We start from the raw sequence: 20,232 nt of genomic DNA on the forward strand, positions 1-20,232 counted from the left end.
TATTCATCTGGGTTCACCATTTCAAATGCACTTCCTTCATCTCATTTAACCAGCAAGTGATGGAAAGGAGCAGACTGCCCAAAATTTCACTTGAAACTGCGTGCTAGCCTATATTTTGAAGGGTGCAGATGGAATGTAGGTGTGTGAAACACAGAAGGAATTCCTGTACTATGCACTGTACTTAACCTGAAAAGGTTTAAGGTCTTTTTGGATAACACCATTGAAAGGAAGAGCAGTAGTCAGATTTCACCAAACACTCTATTTCCTACTTTGGATCCAGTGTGAGGAAAATTGTACTCTATTTAATGTGCCACAACCAATGTGCATTCTTACTGTTCCAAACTGTGTTCAAATTCCACACCAGGGCTGTCCATTGTTTTCAAAAATATTCATAGAATTACTCTTTTTTTCCATTTATCTCCTCCTATTTTACCAGCTCTGAATTGCAAGAATCTAAAGGCAGCCGAGTGGAAATAAGTGACCTGCAAAGACGAATGACATGTGAGTTGTGAAACAGCTTTAACCACAATTAAGAGTGAGAAGGTAACATATAGAATCTGATAGTTACTAAATGCAATGGATCCAATGTTGGAAATCTGCCCTTTTAAAGAAATCTCTTATGGACCATGCTCCACTTGATACTCCAATAATCTCAAACTGCATTCCTGTCACTATATCGTGACCAATTATGCAATGATGACAATTCGTTGTTCCAGGTTCCCTTGTAACCATCCATCGCCTGTATATATGGCACATGAATATGCCTCATACTTTGATTGAATTAGATTGTTTGCAACCTTGGCTTCCTATTTACCTCTGTTTGACCTTCTGACCATTTATCTTCTACATCACAAAGACAATCTAGCAGCTGCTACTGAAATTTTCATCCATGTTGTTGCCACCTCCAGCTTTGAGTATTCCGAAGCTCTCCTGAGCAATTTCCTATTGTCCATTTTCTGTAAACTTCAGCTCATCTAAATCCTACAGTGCAAAGACTCACCTAATTCTTCCAATTTAAAATTCTTGTTCCCACGTTTAATATTGCGCTCTCTCTGTCTGCATCGTCCTCCAGCTCTACAATTCGCCCTTTGTTCCTCTGAATCTGGCCTGATGTATCCCTTCTACCCTTTGCCCCTTTGTTGGATGCTGTGTGTATAATAATGTAGACTGCATACTCTGAAATTCCCTTCCTAAATTCCTCTCTCTTTATGACCTTCTTAAAAACCCAGCTCTACGATTGAGCATTTGATCACACCACTCAGTATCTTATTCTTTGGCTCATTTTTGTCTGATTACACTTGAAGTGCTGGGGGACATTGTTCTATATTAAAGGTGATATAAAATGCAAGTTGTTGCTGATCACGCTCTCCAGATGTTACAAATTTCAAGCTTTGCTGCTAAGAAAAGATTCTGCATATCTGCCTTTCAGCAGTTTCAAGCAGGGCAATTATTTTCTGTCAACCATCTGCCATGTTGTCCTCACAAGGTGGTGCTCTGTGGTATTTTCTCACATTTGTCCTTATAATGGAGGAGTAGAGGCTTCTGTCATGGTGTGGAGGGGATGGGGGGGTGAAGTGCGCATGGGTATGCATGCAGATGTCCCATGTGGGCTCCATTCACTACAAGTAGAACTACATTGCACCAAATCATTCTCAGACATGAGAACTGAGGATATTATTAAAGTCAGTCATGGCCCCAACCATCTATCTCAGAGGGTCTGAAGTGGGCCTCGTTGCCGCCATAGAAATGTAATTCTCATCCAGCGCCTCTAGATCATGATTCTACAAACCTGAGACCACAGATTATGGAACCAGGGGCTGTCATTTATGAAGTTTCTGCTCCTCACTCCCACATCTAATCTTCACTTCTGACTCCTCTGTGCAAGAAGTGAATGAATGATGGATAAGAGGAGCAGGTTTCTTATATCGGTTGCTTTGGTGATGTTGTTAAACTTCTTCCTACACTTCAAAAGAGGCCTAGCATTTAAACAACTAACACTGCCACAGCCACCATCATCTACAATGCATTTCAGTTGCTTAGCAGGCCTCTGACCACTGACCCAAAACAGCATGTCCCTCTTGTTCTGTACCTTCATTATGTAAAGGAGAAGGTCTAGCTCTCTGAGGCTTGTTGGTGGCTTCATCACTTTGGCTTACACCCCTGTAGTCCATTGCCCTTTTCTATTTTTTCATAGCCCTCCTCTCTGCCAGGTATTTTCCAGTCAAACCTCCAGATATTCCTAGCCTCCCCTGATATTTTACGCGCTGCCCTCTCCAGCCAGTCAGAGCTGTTTTTGGAACTAACTGCTGACCCATTCCTTCCCTTTCCCTTCCCACTCCAAGCAGCATATCAGACTTATGGGTTATGTCAGTGGCGATTGTATACCTCAGCAATAGCACAGGATCAGCAAAACTACCACAAGGCAGAAGAACGTCCAACCTGCCTCAGTCACGACAGCACCATTGGAATTTTGCCCCTCCTGTGTGCCCATCACTTTGGACTATCTACACACTAACCTTTGCCATCTTGGCATTCCAGTTATCAACATTATAGCAGATAAGTTTTGGGAGGAATATTTTCTTTAGGATGCTGGAGGAAGAGGGACCATCACTGAGAATATCTATCAGATCAGCTAGGAAAAGCGTTTGATTTAATAGACTTTGTTTTTGCACAGTAAAGGGCAGCAGTGAAAGGGCAGCTGTGAAAGAGCAGCAGTGAAAGGGCAGCAGTGAAAGGATAGCAATGATTGGTGACATGATGTTGATTCATTTTCACCAAATAAAAATACCTGACTTTTGAGTGGTCAACCCAGTTTTCAACAAAGTTCTCAGGATACCTTGCTGTTCAGAAGTTTTTTTTTTTGGCTTTGTGGAGGTGCAGGATTTTAAGTTCATCCTTACCTCTCACAATGTTGTTTGGTAGAGAGTTGCATGATTTTGACTCTGATAATTAAGTGACGGCGATATATGTTCATGAGGATGGTGAGTGACTTAGAGGGAAACTTGGAGGTGGTGGTGTTCCCATACATCTGATGCCCTTGCCTTTCTAGGTGGTGGAGGTCATTGATTTGGAAGATGATGTCAAAGCCTTACCCTTTGTCCAGCATACAGTGCACTGTTCTCTTACTTTGGTTGTTGATGGTTTATTTTTCCCATAGTTTCAGAGTGGTCTTTGTACTACAAACAGAGTTTGCAAAACCATCAAATGGATTCTGGCAATGATAAGTATGATTTTAATTTAAAAAATTTTTTCAGCTCTTCCTTGTGGTAAACCTCCTCCTCTGAAAGATGGAACATGGACAATTGAATTAAGGACAGCTTTTTACAGATGCAATCGTGGTTATGAAATGGTGGGGAATCCAGTATCACACTGCATGCCAAACTGTCGCTGGCAGAATCCAGCACCCTATTGTGTTGGTAAGAACAATTAATACAGTACTTTACCATCAAGTGCATAAACAGTGACTGCTCCATGTGGTCAATTGATAAATCCTAGTTTTTAATTTAAAACTAACTAAAAGAAGTGAACCTTCACTTGGAAACAATACCCAAGTGCTGCAGTGCTCCCATTAGCCAGCTAAAAAACTGATATGCAAACAAAGAGGGGCAGTTCTTTGGTTAGCCATGAACATGTGCTGAGTTCTCAAGATGGCAGTATGAGCACTACAATTGGCTTCACCATCTCTAAGCTAGCAATAGGAAATCAGCAAAGGTTCTCATCTGGATGCAAAGCCAAAAGAACAACAGTACTGTGGCTCTCGCACCTCAGGGATGACCATAAAGGAAGTGTATATTCATGGCAGATGGGTGTATTGTGTCATGATATTATAATCTAATAGGTTCTGTTTGATAGTTGTTAAATACCCAGCAGTTTAAAGTAATAAGGTGAACAAATGTTGGGTATTGATTTGTTAAATGTGCATTGAAAGAAGAGTCAGCCAGTACTGGGCTCTGGTGTTTGAGCGGAGAAGTAAGCTCTGTGGTGAGCAATAAACAGTCTCTGCCAAAGCATCCTAGTCTCAATGTCTTCTTCACAACCAGGCTTAGGACATCTCTGACACATGATGGTTGCTGTTTACCACAATTTTCACATATTTCAGTAACATCTCTTGGAGAATGTGTCCATATGTGTGTGGATGTTACAGGAGGACAAGATGGAGGATTGCCTTTAATGCCCTCATTTCCCTTTTCATTAGATTTCAATATGCTACTGAGCTAAAGTACTCGTGGAATGAGGCAACTATGAAACCATCCCTCAGAAGAAGCTAACAGTTTTGAGAGAGGCAGGGAGAGAAAAGCATTGAAACTTGGCACAGTAAACAGGAAACTTCACAGCATAAAATGAGCTAATCTCTCAATGAAAGATGACTTTTATTATGTTTGATAGAACCAGGAAAATATTCTGATAAGGCAAGCTTGCATTTAAGGCACTGAACTGCATATAGTTATTGGACACAGGGACAGGAGAAATGTTCGCACTCCTGGTTAAATGCACCATTTAACAGAACAACAATGGACAGAACACCGAAATTATCCGATATGATCGTTAGCAGCTAAGGATTTTATGTGGAGAAGAGGTATCAGGCATACAGTGGGGAAAAAGGCAAGGGAAGCATTGGTGCTGGGACAGAAGTCTCCAGGTAGAGAGTGGCTGGGTGAATTTGGCAGGGGCGGTTATCAAATCTTTCCAAAATGTGATACGACCTCCCTTACAATGCCTGAGTGGGCGCTATGCATAGAGTGCATAGCACCCAGTGTTACTATGGGGAAAAATTGAATTATTTCAATTGCATCTCAGTAGAACATTCCTGTCCATATATGGGAAGGCATATTGCACAGTTGATGTATCACTTCTGGCGAGAACGCCACCTCATGTGAGTGAAGCAGAGAGTAGTGGCGAACATTTATTTCTTGGACTGGAGGAAGGTATATAGTAGGGTTCCTAGTGGTTAGTATTGAGACCAATGGTTTTCTTGATATATATTAATGACCTATTTCAAGATTTGCAGGTGACGCAAAACGTGGAAGTATTGTGAATTGTCAGAAGGATAGAGAGACTGATGGAACAGGTGGATACGTGACAGGCAAAATTTAATGCAGAGAAGAGTGAATTGATACATTTTGGCAGGAAAGACAATGTAACATCAAGGATGCAATTCTAAAGAGCGGGGGCAGGAGCAGAGGGACCTGGAGGTTCATGCGCACAGATCTTTGAAAGTGGCAGGGCAGATTGAGTAAGCGGGTTATAAGGTACATGGGATGCAGGCTTTATGAATAGAGGCATAGGGCAGAATGTAATAGTCCTCTGACAGCTGGTTTGTAGGCAGGGGACCTGTTAAATTACCCGGATGGTCACTGCCTTCCCACCTGCACCCAACCTGTCTGCAATTTATGTCCCAGGCCTCGCATGCTCCCCCACCTGAGGCTGTCAAGTGGGCAAGAGGAGATGAGGGCTGCTCGAGCCTCTGGTGAGAAAGAAGGGGTTTCACACTGGGCACCCACTCCCCTAGATCTGCTTCCCCATCTCCTGTCCTGAAAGACTCCCGATACTTACAGCCTGTCTCGGGCACTTAGGTTTTGGCGACTGCTTGTAGTCACTGCAGTGATGACCACTCCCAGCGACATTCTGGCATTGCAGAGCTGCCGGTCAATTAGATTGGGCAGCAGTTCTCTGAGGTGGGACGTCTGCCTGGGGGGGTGGGGTGGGGGGTGGGGGTGGAAGTCACACCTGCAGCCAATTAACACAACTCAGACTGTTAAATGGCTGAGAGGCAGCCAGCATTAGTCGGGACGCATTCCCCGATGACTCTTCGGGTGGCAGGACGGGAAACCCCTCCATCCATTAAACCCTACTCAAAGTAGTACAAAGCAAGAAAGGTGAACCTTTGTAAAAACACTAGCTCGGCCTCAACTGGACTCTTATGTCCAATTTTGAACCCCACACTTTAAGTAGGATGCAAAGACATTGGAGAGGATGCAGAAAAGACTTAAGAGAATGGCTATGAAGATGAGAGAGTTCAGTTATGAACAGGTTGGTGAAGCTGGGGCTGTTTTCTTTAGAGGTGAGAAGATCAAGAGGAGTTTTGATAAAGGTGTTCAAAATGCTGAGCAGCTCAGAGAGAGTAGATGGGGAGAAATTGTTTCCATCAGCAGAAGGGTCAAGAACTGGAGAAAACTGGTGTACGGTGCTTGGCAAAAGAAGCAATGGCAACATGAGGAAAAACTTATTTTACAAAGTGAGTGGTTAGGATGTGGAATGAACTGCCGGAAAGTCTGTTGGAGGCAGGTTCAATCATGGATTCAAAAGAGAATTGGATCATTATCTGAAAAGAAAAAAATTGCAGTGCAATGGAGAAAAGGAGAGAAGTGGACGAGCTGAGTAACTCTTACAGAGAATTGACATGGAAACAATGGGCCAAATGGCCTGCTTCTGTCCTGTAGCTATTCCATGGTTTAATGATTGCAGTTAAGTGAATAATGAGGTACTTAAATCTAAGCATTATAATATTATATACCTTTTTCTTTCAGCTGTATATTATGGAACAAAGGGTAAGGAAGGTCTACAAGGGCTACCTGGATCACGTGGCCCTAGAGGTGACAATGGAGTTCCAGGGACAATTGGCTGGCCTGGCCGTGATGGAGTAGATGGAATGCCAGGTGCACCTGGTTCTCCTGGAACAGCTGGTAATGCTGGATGGCCAGGACCCCGGGGACCTCGCGGTATTCCTGGTGAAAGAGGCTTGAACGGACACCATGGCTTAGCGGGACATAAAGGAGCCCCAGGAGCTCCTGGAACAAGAGGAATAATGGGCCCAGTGGGACCTCCAGGGCCTCCGGGGGAGAAAGGTGATCCTGGACCAGTGGGACCCAGTGGGCCAAATACCTTTTTGAAGTTAACTGCATTTTCAGCTGCACCTGAGGAAGGCAATCCTGCACCGGGCAGACCAATTATTTGGCAAAGAACAATCTTCAATACAGATGGAGATTTCCAGGCTAACACAGGCATATACCGTGTTAGAATAGCTGGTATTTATCGCTTTCATTATATCATACAAGTATATTCAATGAATGCTTATGTAGTTTTCAAAGTAAATGATGCTACTGTCTGGAGCACCTTCCAGCCTTTCAATTCATTTTATGAAGTTGCGTCAGCTGGTTTGATATTGAACCTGAATCATGGAGATAGAGTTTGGTTAGAGATTAAAGATAACTGCATGGGCGTATGTAAACAATCTACTTTCATGGGACATCTGATAAGTCCACGTTTGATAAAATGATTTTGAGACATTGTCTAGATTTTTCGTTGGCTATATTTTAATGCCAGTGATATTTCCATGGGTTAAAACAATGCTGTTCGGAAAACTTAGTTTTCACTCTAGTTTTTTGTGTATCTAATTCTAATGATCATTGCTGTGATTCTTATTTAAACCTGCATCTCTGGGTGAAGTTTTTCCTGTATTCCAGGACTACTCATAAAATAATCCCATATAAAGTGTACCAATTTAAAAACAGCATTTCTTTAAATAATTCAATGTAGTTATGTTTTATCTCATAACTCTCCAGTCTATCCTGCCCTGGTCAAATTGGACAAAACAATGGCTGATCATGTATTACAGGTTTTGGACCTATAATTATTCAAATATATAAATTCCTCAGGTGATTGGCTCCATGGAAAATTGAGCTAAAGCCTAAAATCAGCCCTCTGATCAGCAAAAGCTACCTTGGATTGGTAACGATCTGGTCCAATAATAAAACCTGATTATGTTTCATTGTTGCTTTTATTTTTCCTACATTATTAGCTAACACAAGGCAAACTTGCAGGTGATGTGGCATTATTCAGATTAGAGAGCTGAGGAAAACAAATTGTGATGGGATGTACAAACTTTCTTTTGTTCAGGTCCTTGTGAGGATTACTAGCAGCAGCTCACCTGAAATGAACTGAGACTTTAATGTTGGTAAGAAGGCAATGGTCAGCCATTGTATCTGCTTTAATCAAACTCACTGCTTTCACAGAATATCCATCCTCAATCATTTGTTCCCAGTGACCAAAGATTATTAGCCGGGAATAAAGCTGAGGGATCTACACTCCCAACTGCTGTTTAATGTTAGAAAGATGAATACTCTCATTTGAGTTCATTACTTTCACAAAGCTATGGTTCTGTGCTAGGTTATTACTGTCAATTTTTATGAATTTTCAATAACTTTGTGATCTGTCATTGTACCAGCTTCACACCTGCTGCTCTGACAGTTCTCAGTCAATCTTCATACCCATCCATAATCTGACACCTTTATTTCATGGATGAACAAAGTCCACATTTTCAAATAGCCCATCAGCAGGTTAACAGTGAGCTTGTGACCCACACCACTGGCTGCTGCACCTGCCAGTCACAGTGTGCGACCCCAGTGGCTGCAGGTTACTGCTCAGTGTTACTGGTAACGCATTGTGGGGAGGGTAAAATAGAATCTCCCTCATTTGTATTATTTCATATCTGAATTTGTCAGGTGGTGAGAATACCTCACTTGACCTGTTTCCTCACAATATGGATTAAGGCCAATTATTAAGAAGTTGAAAATAATTACGTTGATTGAAGTTTATTAATTAGATACATTTCACAAGTTTAACATTCAGGATATTCTGAACAATTGTAATGAACAATGTTTTAATCTAAAGTACTAAGGAGCCCAGAAGATGATTGGGCTGGAAGCTTGCTAGAACTGTCCTTTTGAAATGTAGATTCTGTGAAAATTCAACTGTATGGAAATTTTCAAAGATACACAATAAAGAATACTGCTCTCTCACCCAGTGTCAGATTCAAATGGATTTACCCCATTAAGATTACTGATTTTTTTTTTCTTGGTTCACTCAAGTAATGAAACAGAAGCAAAATACTGCAGGATGCTGGAAGTCAAGCAAAAACAGAAAATCCTGGATGCACTTAGCAAGCAGGAATATTTATAAAGAGGGAAACAGAGTTAATCTTTCAGGTCAATAACCTTTCATTAGAACTGCTCCTAAGTCTTATGGTCTTATGGTCTAACTGAAAGTTGTTAGTGAAGTAGCAGCTTTTAAGCCAGAAATGAGCCAGGCAAAATGGGGTAGAAATGAGGAACAAAAATGAGGGGTCTGTGATAGTGTGGAGGGCAAGTGTGAATTTTGAATAAAAAGGTGTTTCCAATGGAGATGTGACGGAGAAAGGTAAGTAGATTCCAGGGATGTGGTTCGCACCCCTGGTTTTGTAGGGAATCACCATCTTAAGCACCAGTCCAAACCTCCTCCACTCCCAATGGCTGTAGCATAGTTACCTTCTAATAACAGCACTGGCTGCCCAAGAGAGAACGTGAGAGATAATTAAAATCTAAAATTCAATGTTAAGACCTGGAGTGCCTAATCAAAAGTTGAAGTACTATTTCTTGGACTTGCATTGAACTTCATTGGAACTCTATAGGAAACAAGGACAGGGAGGTCAGTGTGGGATGGGGAATTAAAGTGGCAAGTGAACAGATTTCCAAGGTCAAGCCTTTGGATTGGACACTGGTGTTCAACACCCAATCTGCACTTGGTCCCTCCAAGGTAGAGGAGAACACATTATGAGTACCAAGTAGAGTATACTAGGCTGGAAGATGAGCATGTAAATCATTGGGCAGAATTTTATGTTTCCCCACCGGCAGATTTGTAGTTCAGGGATGAACGTAAAGTTTGTCGGAAGGCCTTCCTGCCGGTTCCTGCCTGCTTCAACCTCTCCACAAATTTACACTGGGGTGGGCAAGGCGCACCTGCCTTTTCCCCATTTGAGGCCTGAAGTGACCAATTCAGGGCTGTTTTCCACCCAGCCTCAGCTTTCAGGCTGGCAGGAGGAGTTCAATGGTAAGGCAGGAGCCTGAAAATGAACTGTGTTCAGACCTCAGGTGGTAATTGGGTGGTTGATGGGGGGCCTCCATCAGCAGCCTCTGCTTAACATCAGACACCACCTCCCCCCACCACCTCCTGCTTCACCACTGCCCCAGCAAAGGTCTGAGCCCTGCAGGGGCTCTTCCCCTCTTCAGCTTCTCCCAACTGAAACACCAATCCCACTCCCCCTCCCCCAACCCCATCTACCTCACCAGGCCTCACCTACCCTCCCCATCCTGAGACCACCAAAATTTACCTGTTCTGGACTCCCGGGACTTAGGCTGTGGGGACTATTTGCAGTCCCAGTCCTGTCCACTTGCAGCTTCTGCGCTTCAGGGACTAGAGTCCTGCCTGAAGCCAATTAATACTTGTTGGAGTGTGAAATGGCTGTGGGCCAGGAGTATTGGTGGGGATGAATTCTCCGCCAGCTCTTTGGATGACGGGAAGGGAAACACCATCATCTGAAAAGTCCCGGCCATTGTTTTGTCTAGAAAGCATCTCTTTGAACTTGGTTATGAGAAAACAGGAGGTAAAGGGCAGGTGTTGTGTCTTCTGTGCTTGTATGGGAAGTCACCTGGAGAAGGGTAGTAGACATTAAGGGCAATGGAGGAATGGACTAGGGTGTCATGGAGGGAAACATTTTGGAATGTTAAAAGGTGGGGGGGTGGATGTGAAGGTGCATTTAATGTGCTTAACCTGGCATGGAAGGTAGCGGAAATGATAGAAGCTGGTGACGTGGAAGGTGAAGCATATGGCGACCCCATTACGGGTCTGTGAAAGAGGGGAAAGTGTTAGAGTGGAATTGTGAGAAATCATGTGGATGCAGTCCAGGGCCTGTCAAACTCAGTGGAGAGGAATCCTTGACCAAGAAGAAAGAAAGACATTTTGCAAACTCTGGCTAGAAGGTGACATTGCTGGAGCAGATATGATGGAGACGAGGAAAGTAGAAGAGTGGAATAGAGCCATTCTCGGAAGTGGGTGTATATTCTAGGTATCTTAGGGAGTAGGTGAGCTTGTAGCACAATTTAGTCGACAGCATAGCCCCGGAAATGGAAATAAAGTTGATGGAGAGAAGGGAAGAGACAGACATGGAAATTTGTGATGATTAAGGCTGACCAACAGATTTCTCAGGATAATATTTAACTGAGGAAAAAATCTCTAAAGGATTTAAGTGTAATACACCACAGTAGGTTAGCTGGTGAAGCAGATAGTGCACAGCTGTGATATTGTTACATCAACTGTGATACTGAGATTTTAACACTTGTATTGTTACACATATTGTTACATCAACAACTTCGCTGCATTATGACTGGGTGAGAAGAAATGAGCTGGCTCCCCTTTTTTTGAACGCCTTCAGTTTGTCACAATGAAGGTTTGTTTAAAATTCTTTCCCCCACCCCCACAGTGGATACCTTTTCCAGTCCAAATATATTTACTTTTTAACAAGGAGCCAATCAAACCAGGTTTTCTTGAGTCAAAGAAAGAGCAAGTTTATTGGTCACTAAAACCCGAGGAAAAACAATAAAATACCCAACAAACATTCACACAGATCAGAAAAGAAAGTTAAGTATCCAAATAAAAGTTAAAAAAAACATACAAATAAGTCCTTGGCATGTCCGTGAGGTGTACACGTGGATGTTGCAGTGGTTAGTTGGATGATTTCAGTAGAACTCTGGAGCTGACTTTGGCAGTTTCGTAGTCTGTTGGAGACACTTGTTGACCTTTCCCAGAAGGGAGAGATGGCATGCTTGTCTCTGCAGGAGTGACTGAGGAGGCTGCCCTGTTTCTTCCTGCTTGCTATCTGGACTGGCGCCAGGTGTGTTCAGCGGCATGAGCGGACAATATGGCGAGAAGGCCAAAAATCAGTTTCACAATGTCATGAAACCAATTTGCAATTGTCCACTCTGCCCTTCAATGGAGGGCTGCATTTTCCACTGTCAGATGTCAGGAACATCATTGTAATACACCTGCATATCATTATAAGCCCAGCCCGCTCCCTCTCCCCACCACCCACTGGGTTATCTGGGCACGTGATTGCATGCCAACGTGTTTCACAACAGCATATAAAAGACGTGCACTTGGCAGGCTGCACTTTGAGGGGAACTTGGAGATGGGTGCAGAGTAACGTTGCGCTGTGCTCAAAGGGTCACCAGTTGGACTTCAAGGTTGAGGTGCTTTGTGCGTAGGGTGCAAGGGCTGCCTGCGATTAAGGCATGTTGGGGGGAGCGGGGCAAGGGTTGCCCTGTCGTTGATGCAAGCGCACAAGCATGTGCAGGGTGGAGGAGAGGAAAGCGGCCATGCATCAGGATGCCTTGTGTAAAGTGACCACTCCTCTGCAGCTGAGACAGTTTAGACACAGCCACATTGACATGCTTGGATTTAAGCCTCTAGTTTATCTGCCCGCTTAAGCAATGCAGAGGCACCAATTGCTCCAGAATTTTTCACCCCTTGGGTGCAGACTGCAAACTAATGAGTGTTTTAGTGGACTGCAGGACAATTGTATGACTGGGCACATTGTACAATCGCCTTGGTAAAGCTGGCCATGAAGCAGTCACTGGTGGAGGTGCTCACAGCCTCTTTGCAATGTCATCATTCAGGGTTGGACCAGTCTCCCCCATGGTTCAAGTTAACAGTGCAGCCTTGCAGTGCGGGTGAGGAAAATGCCTGCACTTGAACTGAGAGCACAGCATGCAGCCCAATGGGCAAAGCTACTGCCAATCGGTCAGGTGGGGCAGAGGAGGGTGGAGTTTCAGGCAGCCATGCAGTGCACTCAACTATGGCCATCCAAGTGGTGGCCAGCACTCTCCTGGATGCATTAAGTGGCCTTCAGACTCAATCAAGAACACCCAAGCTAACCCGAGCATCTCTCTCTTTCATCCTGCAGAAGGAGTACATCAGGAGCATGGAGCCTGGTGAACTAACTTTACGCCTCATGGCATACAGAGAGTGAAGGTGACAAAGAAGAGAGGGACGGAGACACCTGGCTATGCACAGGGAGGAGGAGCACCCCAGGAAGAAGGGACAGCTGGATCTCCCACACGCACTGCTGAAGAGCCACAATGAACCATCGTTGGTTGGCGCCAAACTAGACCCTGGGTCTATATACGCCACCTTTCATTCCTGTAGATGACCGAGAACTTGTTGAAGACTGTGCATGTCTAGGGAATTGGTCGGGCACATTTGCCATCTGCTGCAGGATTTGGCACCACGGAGACATGGAGGGCATCGACTGCCAGTGGCTGTGAAAATGACTGTGGTGCTCAAGTTTCTATGCCAATGGTTCCTTTCAGGGCTCCACAGGTGATCTCTGTGGGATCTCACAAGCCTCCAGCCATAAATGCATCCATGAGATCATGGATGACATCTTCACGAGGGCACACAACTTTGTGCATTTCGCCTGGGACCAGGACAACCAGGATGCAAGAGCATGGGAATGTGCCCTGATTTTGGGTTTCCCACAGGTGCAGAATGCCATTGACTGCACTCGTGTGAGGCTCAGATCTCTGTCGCAACACGTGGTCAAATATCTCAACCGCAAAGGCTTCCGTTCGCTGAATTTGCAGCTGGTGTGCAACCACCAGAAACCCTTCCTGCAGATGTGTGCACGGTTTCCAGGGAGTGTTCACAACATCTACAATCTCAGTCAATTACAGATCCCTGACATCTTCCAGTATCCACAGAAGCTGCAGGGATGTCTTGGAGCAGAGACCTTTCTGCAGTACAGGAGTACTGGAACTTTCATGAAGAACTTCATGTAGCAGAAGGAATACTTTTCTAGGGAGAAGAGATCATAATTCCTGCAACACTGAGGAGAGAAATGCTGCAAAGCATACATGAAAGTCACCTTGGCATAGAAGAGCTCGAGGTATAATGTATTGGCCCAGATTGGGAGCACAAATCAGGGAAATGGTGAATCACACAGAATCATGGTGCAGAAGAGGCCCTTCGGCCCATCGAGTCAGCACCGAAGTGTGAGAAACACCTGATCTACCTACCTAATCCCATTTACCAGCACTTGGCCCATAGCCTTGAATGTTATGACGTGCCAAGTGCTCATCCAGGTACTTTTTAAAGGATGTGAGGCGACCCACCTCCACCACCCTCCCAGACAGCACATTCCAGACCGTCACCACTCTCTGGGTAAAAAAGTTTTCCCTCACATCCCCCAGAAACCTCCTGCCCCTCTACTTGAACTTATGCCCCCTTGTGACTGACCCTTCAACAAAGGGGAACAGCTGCTCCCTATCCACCCTGTCCATGCCCCTCATAATCTTGTAAACCTCGATCAGGTCGCCCCTCAGTCTTCTCTGCTCCAACGAAAACAACCCAAGTCTATCCAACCTCTCTTCATAACTTAAATGTTTCATCCCAGGCAACATCCTGGTGAATCTCCTCTGCACCCCCTCCAGTGCAATCACATCCTTCCTATAATGTGGCAACCAGAACTGCACTCACTACTCCAGCTGTGGCCTCACCAAGGTTCTATACAACTCCAACATGACCTCCCTACTTTTGTAATCTATGCCTCGATTGATAAAGGCAAGTGTCCCATATGTCTTTTTCACCACCCCACTAACATGCCCCTCTGCCTTCAGAGATCTATGGACACACACGCCAAGATCCCTTTGCTCCTCAGAACTTCCTAGTGTCATGCTGTTCATTGAATACTTCCTTGTCAAATTACTCCTTCCAAAGTGTATCACCTCACACTTTTCAGGATTAAATTCCATCTGCCACTTATCTGCCCATTTGACCATTCTGTCTATATCTTCCTGTAGCCCAAGACACTCAACCTCACTGTTAACCACCCAGCCAATCTTTGTGTCATCTGCAAACTTACTAATCCTACCCCCCACATAGTCATCTATGTCATTTATATAAATGACAAATAATAGGGGACCGAGCATAGATCCCTGTGGTATGCCGCTGGACACTGGATCCCATTCACTAAAGCATCCTTTTGTCATCATCCTCTGCCTCCTACAACTAAGCCAATTTTGAATCCATCTTATCAAATTACCCTGTTTCCCATGTGCCTTTGCCTTCTTTATAAGTCTCCTATATGGGACCTTGTGAAAAGCTTTGCTGAAATCCATATAAACTACATCAACTGCACTACCCTCATCTACACAGCTGGTCACCTCCTCAAAAAATTCAATCAAATTTGTTAGGCATGACCTCCCTCTGACAAAGCCATTCTGACTATCCCTGATTAAACCTTGCCTCTCCAAGTGGAGATAGATTCTCTCCTTCAGAACTTTCTCCAATAGTTTCCCTACCACTGACGTGAGACTCACTGACCTGTAGTCCCCTGGCTTATCTCTACAATGAATGCATATGCAGTCTGCCAAAAGTACAGTAAATCACAACAATGTCTTATATAGTGCAGACTCCAAACGGACAACAGTACAGGAGAAACCGGAAATTCTTATGGAAAACAAATGAAACTCAATCCTGGTCTGAACGAGAAAATGTAGCTGAAGATCAAAAACCAGAATGCACCAGGAAAACAACAGATAACCAGACAAAGCCTGAGAGACCTGAAAATTATCCAAGGGGTGATAGTGACACAGATCTGGAGAAGGCTTCTTGTCCTTCAAAATCACCTCTGTCATCATTTAGAACATCCTGTGGAAGAATTGTGCAAAAAAACCACAGAAATACAGAGATGAGTAAAAGACAAAACAGACTGACCAAAATAAAGTGATGAAGAATTGATAAGAGATTTTGTGCACTTGAGTTGCATAAAAGTTTGTTTTTTTTTAAAAAAAGGGAAAAGTCATGATAATAGTTGATTGCGATAGTGGATATTATATGGTACTCTGTACAAGCTAGGAGATCTCCTGAACTGGGGTTTAAAAGTCAGATAGCACATGTTGGACAAAAACAAAAATACCTGGAAAAACTCAGCAGGTCTGACAGCATCTGCAGAGAGGGATACAGTTGACATTTCGAGTCCGTATGACCCTTCATCAGAACTAAGACATATAGAAATGAGATGAAATATAAGCTGGTAGAAGAGAGAGGGACAGGAGAGCTTGATAGAGGACCAGTGATAGGTGGAGGCCAAGAAGAGACTGCCAACGATGTCATAGACAAAAGGGCAAAGGGGTGTTGATGGTGGTGATATTATCTAAAGGATATGCTAATGGGGACATTAAGGGAAGCAAGCAGGACAAGCTAGTGGAAGATCTCCCTAGTGCGGGTGGGGTGGGGGGAAGTGATCGAAATGGGCTAAAAGGTGGAGATGAAACAATAGATCGAAATAAACTTACATCCGCGATTCCTCTCACGCCCTACATCATATCAACAAGTTCTGGTTCCCTGGCCCAAACCTCTTCACCATGGACGTCCAATCCCTCTACATCTCCATCCCCCACTAGGATGGTCTGAGGGCTCTACGTTTCTTCCTTGAACAGAGGCCCGAACAATTTCCATCCACCACTATTCTCCTCTGGCTGAACTTTTTCTCTCACTGAACAATTTTTCCTTAAACCCGTCTCACTCCCTCCAGATAAAAGGTGTGGCTATGGGTACCCGCATGGGCCCCAGTTATGCTTGTCTCTTTATGGGGAATGTGGAACATTCCTTGTTCCAGTCCTACTCAGGCTTCCTCCCACAAATCTTTCTCCATTACATCGATGACTGCTTCGGTGCCGCTTCATGCTCTCGTCTGGATCTGGAAAAATTTACTAATTTTGCTTCCAATTTCCAACCCTCCATCATTTTCATGTGGTTCATCACTGACATTTCCCTTCCCTTCCTTGACCTCTCAGTCTTAATTTCTGGTGATAGACTGTCCACCAATATTCTTTACTCCCACAGCTACCTCAACTACGCTCCTCACACCTCCTTCCTGTAAGGACTCCTTCCCATTCTCTCAGTTCCTTCGCCTACGTCACATCTGTTCTGATGATGTCACTTTCCAAAACAGTTCCTCTGACATGTCTTCCTTCTTGCTTAACCGAGGTTTTCCACCCATGGTGGTTGACAGGGCCCTCAACTGTGTCCGGCCCATTTCCCACGCATCCGCCCTCACACCTTCCTCTCCCTCCCAGAACCATGATAGGGTCCTTCTTGTCCTCACTTATCACCCCACCAGCCTTCGCGTTCAAAGGATCATCCTCCACCATTTTCACCAACTCTAGCATGATGCCATCACCAAACACATCTTCCCTTCACCCCCCCCCGGTGGCTTTCCACAGGGATCATTCTCTCCGGGACACCCTGGTCCACTCCTCCATCACCCCCTATACCTGAATCCCCTCCCACTGCACCTTCCCATGCAACCGCAAAAGGTGCAACACCTGCCCCTTTACTTCCCCCTCTCCTCACCGTCCAAGGGCCCAAACGCTCCTTTCAAGTGAAGCAGCACTTCACTTGTACTTCACTCAATTTAATCTACTGCATTTGCTGCTCCCAATGTGGTCTCCTCTACATTGGAGAGACCAAACGCAGACTGGGCGACTGCTTTGCGGAACACCTTCGGTCTGTCCGCAAGCATGACCCAGACCTTCCTGCTGTCATGCCCACATGTCTATCCTTGACCTGCTGCAATGATCCAGTGAAGCTCAACGCAAACTGGAGGAACAGCACCTCATCTTCCGACTAGGCACTTTACAGTCTTCGGGACTTAATATTGAGTTCAACAATTTCAGATCATGAACTTTCTCCTCCATCCCCACCCGCTTTCTGATCCCCCTTTTTCCAATAATTTATAATTTTTTTACAGATATATTTTTTTCTTTTCCCTCCTATTTTTAAATTTATTTCAATCTATTGTTTTACCTCCACCTTTTAGCCCATTTCAATCCCTTCCCCCCACCCCAGCCGCACTAGAGACATCTGCCACTAGCTTGTCCTGCTTGCTTCCCTTAATGTCCCCATTAGCACATCCTTTAGATAACATCACCACCATCAACACCCCTTTGTTCTTTTGTCTATGAGATCTTTGGCAGTCTCTTCTTGACCCCCACCTATCACTGGCCCCCTATCGAGCTCTCCTGTCCCACCACCTTCTACCAGCTTATATTTCATCTCATTTCTCTATGCCTTAGTTCTGATAAAGGGTCATATGGACTCGAAACATCAACTGCATCCCTCTCTGCAGATGCTGTCAGACCTGCTGAGTTTTTCCAGGTATTTTTGTTTCTGTTCTAGATTTCCAGCATCTGCAGTATTTTGCTTTTAGCACTTGTTGGAGCCTGTCTTGATAGAATTCAATTACAGCAGATATGTGTTAAAGTTAGGAAAATGTGTTACCAATAAAGTTAACTCAGCTACAATGTCGATGGCTTGTGTGCATCATTGAAACAAAAAACAAGATAGTTGCAGGTTTCCCCCCAAATCACACACCATTCTGACTTAGAAATATATTGTCATTCCTTCATTGTTGCTGGGTCAAAATCTCCCTACCTAACAGTATGGTGGGTGTACCAACACCATATGCAATTAATCAAGAAGACAACTCAACACCACCTTCTCACCTGAATGAATAAATACAATAAATCTGACCTGAAGCAGAGTGAAGAATGGCTAACTGTCAGAGAGTGTGTGGGCAACAGGTCTTAGTGGAAGGCAAGGAGAGCAGGAGAGGGCAGGAGGTCCTCTAGCCTCATCATAAGAAGGCAGTGGGAGCAGATAGCTATAGAGGTCAATGCCAGGCGTAAAGCCACAAAGATCTGGATGCAGTGCAAAAGAAGTTTAATGACTCATATATGAACATATGAACCAGGAGCAGGTCTAGGCCATGAATGGTCAAAGTTAAATGTATCTTCAAATGCTTTTTCCTCCCAATTGTACTATTTTTCTACTTTTCTCAAATACTGCTCAATTCATCATGCCTCCATCGCTCACCTGCCAACAATCTCTATCAATCAGGACTCATACATGGCATTTATATGCTTCACCTCACCCTACACTTAGCACAACTGCAAGCTTCAAACACACAATCCATAGCTTGCACACATTCCCAGCTATTCATCCAAGACAGCTACATTACCTACACAGGTTGCATGACACTTGGTAATACACTTGCCACTCTCTTGTAGGAAAAGGTGACACACAGCGAGGTAACAGGAGCTAGCTGGAGGGGTACTGGTGCACCTGCAAGTTCTAATTGCCATGTAGAAGGTGATGTTGGCCATCGTTGCTGAAACTATGGCCACCAGTGGGGCTGAAGCTATTGAAGATGAGGGTATCTGCACACCTAATCCTCCATCTCTCATACCTCATCTCAGTCTCCTCAGATTTGCAAATTGCCAATGGTGTATGCAAGCATTTATTTTTTTTCTTCTCCAATCTCCTTAACACAACCTTGTCCATTTTTCCATCTGACACCCAAGAGCTGCAACAAGACCAGGCAGTGGTGGAAGAGCAAGAACACAGTGAAGATGAAGAGACACCATCACTTGATTTCACATCCTTTGCCACCGACTCAGATACTGACACTGCATGTAATTTAAATCCTGTGTCAATTTGGAGCCAGAGCCGTGCAAGTTCTTTGCCAATGTAATCAGCTTTTCTAGCATACTTGCCATTGCATTTTATTGTCCAAACACATCACAAGAACACAAGAGATGGGAGAGGGAGTAGACCACAGGGCCCATAGAGCCAGCTTCATAATTCAATACAATCATGGCTGAACTTGGGCTTCAACTCCATTTTCCCAACTACTTCCCGTACCCTTTAACTCCCTGAGAGACCAAAAACCTGTCTATCCCAGCCTTAAATGTATTCAGCGATGAAGCATCCACAACCCTCTGGGGTAGAGAATTCCAAAGATTCATAACCTTTTAAATGAAGAAATTTCTCCTCATCTCAGTCCTAAGCGATTGGCCTCTTATCCTAAGACTGTGCCCCTGTGTTTTAAATTCCCCAAACATCGGAAACAATCAGCATCTACCCTATCAAACCCCTTCAGGATCTTGTGGGTTTCAATGGCCTCTCATTTTGTAGGTTTCAATGGCCTTTCAAAGGTCACTCATTCTCCTAAACTCCAGAGAATATAAGCCCAATTTACTTAGCCCCTCATCCCAGGGACAAATATAGTGAACATTTGCTATACCACCTCCAATGCAAGAATATCCTTTCTTAAATGTGGAGAGCAAAACTGCATTTGGTATTCCAGATGTCACCTCACTAAAGCCCTGTACAATTGTTGCAAGACTTCTTCATTCCTGAACTCCAATCCTTTTGCAGTAAAGGCCAACATGCCATTAGCCTTTCTAATTACGTTCTGCACCTGCTTGTTAACTTTCTGCATTCCCCTGATACAAGCACACCCAAGTTTCTAGGCCAGCTTTAATTGCCTATTCCTAGTTGCCCTTGAGAAGGTGGTGGTGA

The 20,232-nt window shown here is 44.3% G+C and overlaps 1 protein-coding gene across 1 annotated transcript in view; it reads left to right on the forward strand.

Moving 5' to 3' along the window:
- The window catches only part of LOC121282873 (collagen alpha-1(X) chain-like), a 47,620-nt gene that overhangs the window by 13,878 nt on the left and 13,510 nt on the right, over positions 1 to 20,232 (forward strand). Inside the window, exons 4-6 of the mRNA XM_041196685.1 lie at positions 437 to 501; positions 3,255 to 3,416; positions 6,528 to 7,219. Coding sequence (XP_041052619.1) covers positions 437 to 501; positions 3,255 to 3,416; positions 6,528 to 7,219 — 919 coding nt within the window. The remainder of the gene's footprint in view (positions 1 to 436; positions 502 to 3,254; positions 3,417 to 6,527; positions 7,220 to 20,232) is intronic.

The sequence above is a fragment of the Carcharodon carcharias genome, chromosome 10 (assembly GCF_017639515.1).
Source record: "Carcharodon carcharias isolate sCarCar2 chromosome 10, sCarCar2.pri, whole genome shotgun sequence".
NCBI classification, from domain to species: Eukaryota; Metazoa; Chordata; class Chondrichthyes; order Lamniformes; family Lamnidae; genus Carcharodon; species Carcharodon carcharias.